The sequence below is a fragment of the Trachemys scripta genome, chromosome 5 (genome assembly GCF_013100865.1).
Source record: "Trachemys scripta elegans isolate TJP31775 chromosome 5, CAS_Tse_1.0, whole genome shotgun sequence".
Lineage (NCBI taxonomy): Eukaryota > Metazoa > Chordata > Testudines > Emydidae > Trachemys > Trachemys scripta.
This window is the reverse complement of record NC_048302.1, coordinates 51090295-51103190: the sequence shown is the minus strand read 5'-3', so window position 1 is coordinate 51103190 and position 12896 is coordinate 51090295. Positions and strand designations below refer to the sequence as shown.

The following is a 12896-nucleotide window of genomic DNA, read 5'->3' as shown; positions in this document are numbered from 1 at the left end:
GTCCATGCATGCTGTCAGCAGCCAAAGCATGCCTGTAGCAAGTGAGATGTTGGTCAGCTGAGATCAAAGAGACTGCAGATTTTCAAAAATGTGGAAAATCCTCAGGAAGATAGAGAAAGAGAGAGCACAGATGGGGAGAGAGAGAAAAGTTTTTACATCATTGGCACTTGGGCAGAGGAAACCATAGCAACATGCCTGCTTCATTGTTTTTCTCTTTCATGCCTCCTGCGATCATTAATGTAAGGAGTTGACAAAAGAGCACAACTCAGACTTGCCCTTTCTGTGAGGGTTATCTCAGTTTTTCTAATGTTCTATTTTTCTTATCTTTGACATTTTTGTTTGTGGTACAGGGATATGCTAGCAACACTCCTGTCCTGAGATACTGTATCTTCTTACATGTACGGTAGAGCAACAGCTTGTTTTTCTTTGCTTGGGTAGAGTTTAAATCTGACTCCTTTTTGTCGTGGTGCTCAAAGGCTATTCCCATTATAATCATTGTGTGTGTCCGTGTCTTTGTACAAAGATACTGTGCTTGCTTGTAGAAAGCCTTGTATATCCTGTAGCGCATGCATCATCAGCCAAGTTTGAGAAGTATGCTTTTTCTATTTGTATTTCATTTAGTCCAATAAAGTACAGCCCCATTTATCCAAAGAGCTAGGGTCACAGCTGTGACTTTTTGGATAAATAGAGTTTCAAATGAAGGGGGAACCAACCAGTTGGGCAGTTTAGAAAAGGCAGTATTCTCAGTCCCCACTCCAGAGTACAATAAAGGCTGGCTTTCTATCTCTGAAAATGCCAAGAGCTGTGACTGAGATTCATTTAGCTAGAGTTTGATAAAACAGATTTGAAGTCTTTAAAATCCAGTGCATTTAAACCAGGGGCTGTGCACATTTTCTGTGTCACAGAAAATCCTAGACCTACCGAGGCCAACTATCCGTGCTGAGATCTTTCATATTTGCTGTTTCTAGGGTTAGCTGCCAACTCACTAGCTAGGCTATCCAGAGCAGCTCAGACCTCCTCTCTGTAGAAGGAGCCTTTATAATTGGCAATTCAGGCACTGCATAGCAGGAATGGCATGAAGCAGCTGACCATTAAGTTGAAGGATGTGATACTGTTGTAGGAAGAGAGGGTTTCTGAATTGCTTCGCTTGATTGCATCAACCCACTATCCCGGTTTTCCCCCTCCCCCTGTGCCTTACCTTCCCCACAGATCCACCTACACTAAATCCTCTTCCCATTGCACTAGATCTTCGCTCCCTGACAAATGTGCTCCACCTCATGTCTACTTCTCAAGAGTCCCCCCTTTTCTTTCATTGTGGCCTTCTTTCCCAGGCCCACCCTCTTCCTACATGCAGGGTAGTTGGTAGCTCTGCCCTGGTGGAATTGAGCTCAGATTCTAGAAGGAACTGACTGTGATCTATCCAGAGAGCAACAAGTCCATGTCATGATCAACAATCAGAAAAATGGAGGGCTCTTCCTTCATGGCCTCTCTGTTGTGAATTACATTTCTGGTTGAAATTTACAGTTTCTTACATGTCCCACAAAATATGTGCACATTATTATTTTGTGTGTTTACCAATGGGTAACTGTGTATGTAGATTGGCAGTTATCCAGGCAGTTATCCATGTGTGCATGTAAACATCTGCCAGTGTGGGCTTTTGCGCATACAACTATGTGTGCCAACCATATTTGCAATCACATTTTCATAAATCTGTTTGAAAATTTGGGCCTCTAGTTTAAATTTCAGGCTCCCAAAATGGAAAGTCATGCTTACTCCAGAAGAAAAGAACAGGTTTAACTGTTGTCCTTGGTACTTGTTGGACTGTGGCTTGGTTTAGGGTAAAATATAGGTGTTGACAGCCTTCCTGGTAAAGTGTCCAAGCTCTACTCTTTATCAGCCAGCAAGGGCAGGAACCAGGTGGCTGTCCTGATACCTGTTTGTACTTCCATGCTGCTGCTTGTGCAAATGAACTGAATTCTTAGAAGGAAGTCATTGTAGCTTTTGGTTCTTTGCTCAACTTGTTGTGCTGAATGGACATCCTGTATGCAAGAGATCTTCTCTGTGAAAAGCAGTGAGAATTGTTTGCATCAAGAGACTTTAGGTTGTAGGGCTGAGTAGAAACAATTTGGGATTACAAAACTATGTTCTGGAAATATTCTGCAGAGTTACTTCTGCTGCTGCAGCTCTCTTTGCCTCTTTCACAGCAATGACATAGGTTAATAAAAATTCCTGTGTCAGTCTGTCAAACTACATTTTCCACCATCATCTCTAGAGTTTACTCTGTGTCATGTGGAATATGAGAGGGTGCTTCAGTGCCAGACAGCTGATAGCAGTATATAGCAGGAGTTGTCTGTTACTCATTCCTCTTCTCTCTGCTTTCTTGTTAGGGAGGAGATGGCTGTAAGTAAGTTTTGAAACTTTGCGGGCTCCATGATATTTTGGGGAATGGCTGGACCATGATGAGATATCATCAGGCAAGGAGACGCTGGCGCGAGTTCTGACTTCTGCCTGCAGTAGGGACTGCTCTGTTCACAAATGAGGAGAATTTCTATTTCCTGTGTTCACATTCAGTATGAGGATCCAGTCAATCATGCTGTCCGTGTGTATGTTACCTGTGAGAGACCTAAAGCAGAAAGCTTGAATACAAAACTTTGGGCCATCGCATGAAAGGTATCCTCTTTGCAATGTGGTAGTCTCCCAAGACGATGAGCTTTGTGAACTTCGTCACCATGTCAGATGTCACCATTTCTCTTAGCTTGTCTGGGAAACTTTAAGTATGTTAAAGTATGCCCCCATCTTGTCTTTGAACTCACAAATAATTTGTTCAGCACTGATGATATGCTCGGTGCTGTGCAAGGCACAAAGATCAAGACAATCGCTGACCTGAAAAGCTAAAAGAGCCTCAAAGGCACACATGGAGAAAACAGGATACACGAGGAAATTTGGGAGGAAATAAATTTGAGAGAGAATAGGTGTCTCTTTACCCCTCTCACTCACCATCGGCTAGCACTCACTCTCCAGGACTGGCACGAGGCTCTTTGCCACAGTGCCACTCCTTCTGTTTAACCACCATAGACCTCCCTTACTGGCAAGACCTCCACACCAAAGCAGTGGTAACTCTGACTAGCTCAAGATTGAATGTCCTAGTGTTAATTAGATTGAGATTTATAACTATAAATCCCGAAGCTCCACTTCAAACATATAAACACTATAATGTTAGCACTTCTTATCTTTGGGGGCAGTGTTTGGTTATTGATAGCACGCATTTCACTTAAAGAAAGGATTCTTCAAAAGTATGGTTTTTTCCTCCAGCATATACCAATGAAACAGGATTCCTTAACAAAAAAAAACAAAACACCCTGATCAAATTTTCATTGAAAGCAAAAACGTTGTCAGCATTTAAGTTAGATAAGAAAAGGCAAACATGAAAACAAACAGATCAAAGTTTTAAACCAGTCTTTAATCTTGTCCTCTTCTCTTGAAGAATGTACAAAACAAGATAAGACATTTCATTAACATAAATAATAAAAAAAATTCCAGAAGCACTACATAATGTCTCGTTTTTTATTTGACATTAGCCGTCTGCCTTTGATTTACATTAAAGAAACAAATAGTTTGCAAGTAACGTTTTCAACTCCTTGTCAGATTCTTTTGTTCAAGGAAAGCTATGAGAAGTATGTGCCATAGACCAGAATAACAACAAAGGAAAAAAGGAAACATATTGATCAAGTTTGCTTCGTGAGTGGGTCCCTATTTACAAGCTACATAGAGCCTCACGTCATTTTTGGGTTCATTCTCTAACCAACTCCAGCTGGAGTTTGCTTCCAATTGGCATGTCTCTTAGAACTCTGACACACAGAATGTTCCAGACCTTAAAAGTGCAATGTCCTCACAGTCACCACCGTTCTTTAATCCCCATCCCTACACTTCACTTCTTCTGGAAGTAGCTGTCATATGTGCATACACAGAGGCTGAGTTCATTTACACTGGTGTAAATCAGGAATGAGGTCAATAACTTCATTGAAATCAATAAACTATTGTAAAACCAGTGTAAGTGAGATCAGAAATGGGCTAGGTATCAGAAGAAATAGAAAATCACTATGAAATCTCACCAGGAAAGAAGTTCGGTATATAGTGTGGAGGGAAAGGTGACAAGGAACAAGAAAAATGCAAATGAAAGTAGATGACCAAGCCATGACTGTAGGACTCATTTGCTGTTCATGACATATAACTGCAAAGCTTAAACACTGATCCTACAGTTGAGAGCATACAGGCAGACTTAGTGCATATCTATTTCTACTTTCATGTAATGCCCATAATGCAATAGTTTAGTGTTGTCATAGGCCAGTGTCCATTCTTCACTGGATTAGCATTATAGCTGCTTTGCCTAATGAAATTTAGATAACTGAGGAGCCTTTAATCCATGCAGCATTTTTGTTTTAAAAAGGGATGGCATGCTATTTCCCACAGCAACCCTGTCAGTTTACATTTACACAGAACCTTACTATTTCATGTAAAACTGCTTATTATTAACTAGCTATAGAAAAACAAGGTGATGGCTTCTGTATAAAGATATACTCTTTACTAAAGGACAATTTTGCATTTTCAGCGCCGTCTTGGAGATGCTGCAAAGAAAGCAATCAGCAAGCTGCAGGTCAGAACAATCAGAAAAGGGGACAAGGTAATTTTTTTCCTTTCAAACTAGACCTTGCAGTGAGGATCCTCTCAGACTGCCAAGGAGAGGGAAATAGGAGGGGAGTGGCAGTTGCTTTTTATACTAGTAAATACCCCACAGCCAGGGGAAAGGTGCTGGTAAGCAACTTAAGGATGAAATGGAACAGGAAGGGAAGGGAAATTTAAATAAAGATACAGGAAAGTTATTTTAGTCTGACTATTAAAGTAGCTACTGTTAGAGTTTGCAAACCAAATTTTGTGGCCAAATTCTCTAGTCCTCATTCAGGCAAAACTCTCATGGTCAGTAGTGGAAGTACTACTGTATATAGAGTAATTCCCAGTTCAAAGAGACATGCTTGTACTAGGTCTCGTCAAGCTAGAGCGCTAATGTAGCTGCAGCAGTGGGACAGGCTAGCTGACCGAGGACATGCCCATCAGAGACCCTAGGCACGTATTTGAGGCATCTAGTCCTTCCCACCACTTGTACTGCCACAGCTACATTCTATTTTGAGCTAAAGTATGTCTCTGTGAGCTGGGATTCACAACCCCAGTTTCAAGCATAGATATACGCCACGCATGCACATACCGTTGCTGCCTGAGCATAGGAATTGCAGGACTGGATCCCTAATGAATGCCTCTCCCATTTTTCCTAAGATACAGTGTCATGCTTAAACATGTCAGTAACCATTTGAACTTCACTCTGCTACTTAGGTTCTTGTTTGAAGTGATTAACTCACAAAATAAAATAAAAATGTAATGTTCTCTTTACCATAGGAAACTGAGCCAGATTTTGATAACTGTGCAGTTTGTATTGAAGGTTACAAGCCCAATGATGTTGTCAGGATCTTACCATGCAGGTAAGTTAATACAATGTATGGAGGCATTTACTAATGTATTCTTGGTTTTTAAAGTCTCTGTCCTTTAGTGTAAAACTGCAAAATTGGAATTGTCAAATTCCTGAAATGAGATTATCTGAGACCGTTAAGTTTTTGGACTTTTTTTTTTCTGTACTCAAAAACTATTCCATAAAGATTTGAAATGTTACTCTGATGTATTTGAAGTTAAAATAATACCTGCAGTGGGTGATGAGCCATTTAGCATCAGAGCCTGAGTCTAGCTATGTTCGTGCTTGGCATGGTATAAGGGGATCTCATTTGGTCAGGCTTTTTGGTTAACCATTAATATTGGCCTGACCAGGAAAGGGCAGTTTGGCTGACGATGTTTTCTAGTAACAAGAATGGTTGTGGGATTTAGGCTATGTTTTAGGGTAGCCTAGTGTTCAGAAGGTTTGGGCAGGGAGGCAGAGTGTTGGGGGGTAATACTTTATGTAAGAGCCCAGTTGCTAAGTCTGTGGAATTTGGAAATATTACAAAATCTTCAGCAAAAATGGGGGGGGGGGGGGGGGGGAACTGATTCTGCTGTCTCTTCCACCAGTTTAACTCCATTCATTTCAAAGGAGTTACTCCTGATTTAAAGCAGTATGAGGAATAGAAATAATGATTCTAGGACAAGGTTGCGGTCCATTGGCAGGGTAGCGTGGGGACACTTGCATTGCCATTTCCTATACTGTTAGTTGTCCACAGAACAGCTATCTGAAATTCAGCACCTTTCATGAACTTTAACTTCACTTTAATTTCTTTTTAATTGCTGTGTAAATAAAGTGGGAAGGAAACCTTACACAAATCATATCTGGGATGGCTTCCATCAAAGATAGCTAGATATTCCATTTCTTAGGGTTACCATTCGTCCGGATTTACCCGGACATGTCCTCCTTTTGTGTGCTAAAAATAGCGTCCGGGGGGAATTTGTAAAGCACTCACAATGTCCGGGATTTCCCCCTCCCCCGGCAGAGCGAGCGGCTGGGAGGGCTGCAGGAAAGTCCCGGGCTGGACTCCGGAGCAGCTTCCTCCTCCCACCCCCCCCTCCCTGCATTCTGAGCCGGCCGGCAGCTCCTCCTCCTGCAGCCCGCTCCGGCAGCCCTGTGCAGGGCCAGGGACCGGGTTTTGTGTTGTGCAGGGGAGCTCAGCCATGTGTCCGGCTGGCACAGAGCCCAACACCCTGTTCTGAGCAGCAGGGTAAGGGGGGGCAGGAGAAGGGACAGGGAGGTTCTGGAGGGGGCAGTCAAGAAACGGGGGGGGGGGGCTTTTGGGGGGGAGTGGAGAAAGTTTTGGGCAGTCAGGGTACAGGTAGGGGGTAGGGTCCTGGGGGGCAGTTGGGGGGGGTCTTAGGAGGGGGCAGTTAGGGGACAAGGAACAGGGAGTCTTAGGTAGGGGGTGGGGTTCTGGAGGGCAGTTAGGAGCAGGGGTCCCAGGAGGGGGCAGTCAGGGGACAAGGAGCGGGGGGTAGGGGGCTGGGAGTTCTGGGGGGGAGCTGTCAGGGGGCAGGAGTGGGGAGAGGGATCGGAGCAGTCAGGGGACAGGGAGCAGAGGGGTTTAGATGGGTTGGGAGTTCGGGGGGGGGCTGTCAGGGGGTGGGGAGTGGTTGGATGGGGCGTGGGAGTCCCAGGGGTCTGTCTGGGGGTGGGGGTGTGGATAAGGGTTGGGGCAGTCAGGGGACAAGAGGCAAGGAGGCTTAGATAGGGAGTGGAGTCCCGGGGGGCAGTTAGGGGCAGGGGTCCCAGGAGGGGGCAGTCAGGGGACAAGGAACGGGGGGAGGGTTGGGGGTTCTGGGGGGGCGGGAAGTGGGAGGGGCAGGGGCGGGGCTAGGGCGGGGCTCCTCCCGTCCTCTTTTTTGCTTGTTGAAATATGGTAACCCTACATTTCTCAACTTGCTTTCCTTGGAAACAGGAATAGCAAAAGTATGTACACGTAAAGTGTCATCTTTACTTGACATGAAGAACTGAAATATTTGTTCCTTTTTGGCTATTTAATAAATAGGCTTCCCTGGTAGATATTTTAAATGTTCAGTGCTCGCCATCTCTGATCATTCTTGTGAGCCATTGGATCTGTATGCTTACTGCCATCATTAAAAGGCAAACACAAAGCAATACTTTAATCATAAATTGGGCCAGCTATAGAACCCCCAACTCTGACACACAGCACATGTACTCTCGTCAAACTCAGACACAAGCACAATGCTTCATCAGCTAAGAGTGTAGAAAATGGGAAATGTATACAGTTTAGAACTGGGCTTAATTCTTAGTATGTTCCTGTGGAGCCGTAGCCAAAGTTTGGAAATTTTGTGTTAAAGGTACAGATATTTCTTTGAGGTAACTATATGGAACACATACATCTAAACCCCAACTTTCACTTGTATCATTCTCACAAATGACCCAGCACAGAGTCATGCTTAGGGCTGGTCTACACTGGGGGGGAGGGGGGTCGATCCAAGATACGCAACTTCAGCTACGCAAAGTATCTTGGATCAAATTACCTGGGGTCCAGACGGCGTGGGATCAATGGCCGCGGCTCCCCCATCGACTGCGCTACCGCCACTCGCTCTGGTGGAGTTCCGGAGTCGACGGTGAGCGCTTTCGGGGATCGCTATATCGCGTCTTAACAAGACGCAATATATCAATCCAGGATAAATCGATTGCTACCCGCCTATACCGCGGTTAGTGAAGACGTACCCTCAGTGTTGTTCACAAGGTTAAATGAGAGTGTGTAGTATTAAATAAAGCCTACTGAATCGGAAACACATAGTTAGCAGGTGATGTTCAGCTCTTGGCTGACTTAAAAGGTTACTTGGAAATGGCTCAAGCGAAAGGTTAGCAGCAGATCTGTCTTGTAAAGTGCACATTTTGAACTTTGGCACTGTTGAATTATGAGAGCTGAGGGGTTCCCTCCCAAGTAGCTACTTGACTGAAACTATCTTCCCTACTGTACAAGTTATGAAGGGTAACATTTTACAGATTTGTAAGTTTTTGTACACCACTCTAGGTGCTGGTGTTCATTATTATTATTATTACTATTATTGTTGGTTAAATGCCAACAGTTTGCCAAATGCTATACAAGAAACAAAGACAGTTCCTGCCACTGAGAGTTTACAATCTATAAAGAAACACCAACAAGATAGGATGCACTGGGCAGCTGAGAGGAACTAAAGAATATTGATGATAAATTCTTATCAGTTTCAAGTTAATAGGGAAACCTTATACTCTTAAGATGGAAAAGCACTCTTTGCACTCATGATTAGCAAAAGGAAGACACAGACATGCAAATACATATTTTGTTCTTTGTCATCCCCAGTGTATGCCCATTGTATATACCTTGTATATGCAGGGCATTGGCATAGCAGCCTGCAGTTCAGGGAAGACATTGGATTCTCACCAAACCTTATTGAAACTTCCAATTTCTCAGTTGTTTAAAAGTCAGTATCATCATGACATCAGTGCTCAGTGATCTGCACTGGTTGCCTGTTGGTATGCAGGTGAAGTTTGATGTTTCTTTTGACCTGTAAAGCCATGTATGCCTTAGGGTCAGCATATTTGAGAAACTGCCTCTCCCTCTCCACACGATATTGCCACAGCTTTGATCAGTGGTGGCACCCAGTCAAAAGCCTCCTTAGTTGAAAAAAGGAGGAACTGCTGGCAGGATGTTCTTCATGATGCCCTGAGTTTTAGAATTCCCTTCACCATTGATCAAAAATTATCCAGATCTGACTTTTAGGCACACTGCAAAGCTCATCTCCTTTCTCGGGCTTTTGGGGAGAGATTTTGCGTCAAGTTCTGGGCTGTGTGCCAAGACCTGGTATTTGGGATTAGGGTCCTTTTTGTTTTCCTTCCTGGTTTAGAGGATGCTGTTGAGTTTATTTTTGTTTGTACTAATATGACTTCATTTTTAATATATGTGAAAGATGCATAGAGTCCTGGATAGATTTTTTTAATGTATATATTGAACAAATCTAAATAAGCAAGTGTATCAGCAGCTCTCCCACAGCCAGCCCTAAACCAGGAAGTTTCCAGATACAGTTAGTAGCTATCTTGAGACTTAAGCGTTCTGTTGTCCTTGTCTATACAAAAAGTTGTAGTGAAAATCCACTAGTCAGTATTTCAGTAGTGGATGAATTTCAAAGCCACATAAACAGCTTCTTCTTTGCACTTCAGGTCCTTTCTCTGTGTCATTCCCTCAAAACATTCTCTTTAACTGTGGCAGAGAGTCAATGAAGAGATACCCTGTGGTCATTTATCCCCCACTGGCTAGTTTGGAGGGGAGATCAATTTCATATATACTTTTTTCCTGCTCCTACATCCTCCTGTGTTTTTAAATTTCATTCTGAAAAGCTCAGAATTTAAATGACCAGGCTGAGGTATAAAGTAGTGTGCCTTTTGATGCTGCATCTTGTGCTCATTTTTCTCTTGACGGAAATAAGTCCTAGTTTTATACCCAGCTTTAAACATTGACAATAGCAAATATAATTAAAATTGGTTTCTAGGGCGTTGACACAAGGTTGAATGTAACAATATTCCAGTGTTCCCAGTGTGTTTTCACCTGTCTTCCTCCCACTTTCACCTTCCTCTGTCATCTCCATCTTCAAATCCTTACTCTACAACCCCTCATCTGTCTTGTTTTCTCTTCCTAGACTGCTGATATTGCTAGCTTTGTCTTCCTCTGACTAGCCTCTCCATTCATCCTCCTGTTCTGTGTCACCTTCCAGACTCATTGTCAGGGTCATTCTCTCAACCTTGTCTGTACCATGCTCTGGTACCCCTTCCATAATCTCCAGTCTATTAACAACTCTGACTTCACTGGTGCTCTCCAACTCCTCCTTCTTTTCCTTGTGTTAGTCTCCTATGAGGATACCATCATCTCCATCTCTTCTCCGTGCCCACCCTTTTTTCTGTACTGACTCCAGGGCTGATGAATGGCTCTGGAGAGAAAAAAAATCCAGAGACCATTGAGATTTACTGCACTACAGGTCCATCCTCTTTATTCAGTATAGCAGTCTTCCTTGAAAAGCAACTGTACTCCTCCACTCTGTCTCATAACTACAACTCTCAACACCTCTTCTTTGCCTTTGACTGCCTCCTGCATGTCTGCATACCTCCTTCTCCTCCTATCCAGACTTCTTCAAAAAAAAAGAAAAAAGCACCTTGCTAGATGCTGTAATTCTGAGCCCCTCTTAAAGTCTTCTCACTAGCTTCTTATTGCTTCTATCATCAAATTCTAGCAGTATGTTCTTATACTGAGGCCATCTACAATCTACTTCTCTGTCTGCTCTTGTCTCCTTTCCCCCCACCTGTCCTCTTCTCTTAGCTCAAACTTCTCTTCACACTTCAGTCTTCATATCCTCCTTCTAAGACCATCTGTGTGCCTTCCTTCTCACTGCCCACCATGCTTCTGAACTCCCGCACAGCACCTTCATTTCTTCCTTCTTTGCATCCCTTTTAAAAACTCAATTCCCCATGGAGGTATATAAACTGAAGTGTGGATGATTTTTTTTAATCCTAAAGATATCTAAATCTTTTCCCCAAGTGACTGCATAATCCTGTTGTTGTCCTCCTGCCCCACTCTCTCATCTTGTCCTCCTGTTCTTGTCTTAACTTAGATTGTAAATGCTTCAGAGCAGGGATTCCTGGTTAATTCTTATAAAGCACCATGCCTGTTATGGTGCTATATAAATAACGGCGAATAAAAAAAAAACCTTCAAATTCAAATTGGCAAAAATGGATTTACCACATGCCCCTACAAAATATGTACATACTCATAAACAGGTAATTTTAGTCCTTAGATTATCTAATTTTGGCATTCATTCTTCTGTGGTTTTCTATTTTATAAAAAAGAACCTTCAAACTAACTCAGACATACTAAATCAAAACTTAAAATTAAAACCATAATACACTGTTAATATAATATTTTAAAGTGCAAGGAGACTTAACCTGTCATGGCAATGGATTTAAATTTCTCAACATTGATAGCATTCCTTTTAGAATATTTTTCTTCCAAACCAGTTGATTTTTAGGAACAGCCAAACTTGAGGTAAATGTCTGTAAAGCATGAAAATTCCACTCTAGCTGACTAACAAACACTATGAAATGTTGCAATGTGATCTGCAGCCTGATTAAGGCTTGCAAAGCTTGAACTTGAACACAAAAGGGGCCTTTCTCATCTATGCCTGAATGACTTGATCTGATTTTACACATCACTCGGGTTATATATTCTTGATCAGAAACAGATTTTTTTTGTCCATTATTCAAGAGCATAGCTAATATCTGAGCTTTTTGAAAGCTTGCACTGATTATTTTGGCCCAAATCAACATTAAATGTTGGCAGTTAAACATATACTAGCCTATGAGCATGGGCACGCTATTAAAAAAAAAAATCAACATTATAAGAATATTTGAAATTGTTTCTTCAAATAGCTGAAAAGTAAGACATTGACTTTCAGTTCAATATTCTGCATAAATCAACACATTCAAGGTATTTTATTTACATATTTTAAATGTAAAATATTTCTTAGTCATTGTTTCACAAACTAGCTACTTGGGATTATATGTAATCTGTATATCGCTTGCTTACTCAAAATGTTTGTCTGGCGATAATATGCTGAATACATATCTCTTGGGAGAAGGGGGAAGGAAGGAGGTTAATATAGTGCAGAGATGGAAATTTGATGCATTGTGTTCTTTACCCAACAAGGTAAATGTTGTTTTGGAAGTGGAGTTGTGAACCTTAGTAACCTTAGTAAAGTGGTGGTTTTATCTTTAAGTATCATGATGCTTCATTTACATTAATCATGTTGACATACAGTATCGGATGAGGTCTGACAAACTTTGGTATTACAGCCAAATGATATAATTAGACTAGTTTCAGATTCCAAGAACAGATTTTCTGTGCCACAGCTGTGCGAAGTCAGTGTCGGTTTAAAATGGAATACTGTAATTTCCTTGTAACTCTTATTCCCAAGCAATCAATTTCCTGTAGAAGTAGTAGGAAAGGGAGCCAAGTGGAGTGAGTAATAAGGTCTGATGAGATTTCAGACATTTTTAGATTTGTATTTCTAATACTTTTTAGTGTTAAATCCAGCTAGTGAATGGGATGATGCCACTTAGAAAGACAGTTCAATGGAACATACGTTAAAAATTAACATTCATGAGAATGTACCTCTGTCTCTTCCAACTAACTGGAAGGATGGATATATCTTTGTGTGGGATGCTGTTTTTTAAATATTGGGATGGAATAGCAAAGCAAAATTATTCTTTGCATGCAGTGCTCTTAAATATTTAAACACAACTATTTGGGTATGTAAGATGATTCTGCATTTCTCACAGAGATAACATCTGC

General features: G+C 41.9%; 1 protein-coding gene across 1 annotated transcript in view; it reads left to right on the top strand.

Annotated features, from left to right (window-relative positions):
* The window catches only part of RNF150 (ring finger protein 150), a 214931-nt gene that overhangs the window by 155260 nt on the left and 46775 nt on the right, over nt 1-12896 (top strand). The window contains exons 3-4 of the mRNA XM_034772760.1: nt 4610-4681; nt 5449-5531. Of these exons, the coding sequence (XP_034628651.1) occupies nt 4610-4681; nt 5449-5531 (155 nt within the window). The remainder of the gene's footprint in view (nt 1-4609; nt 4682-5448; nt 5532-12896) is intronic.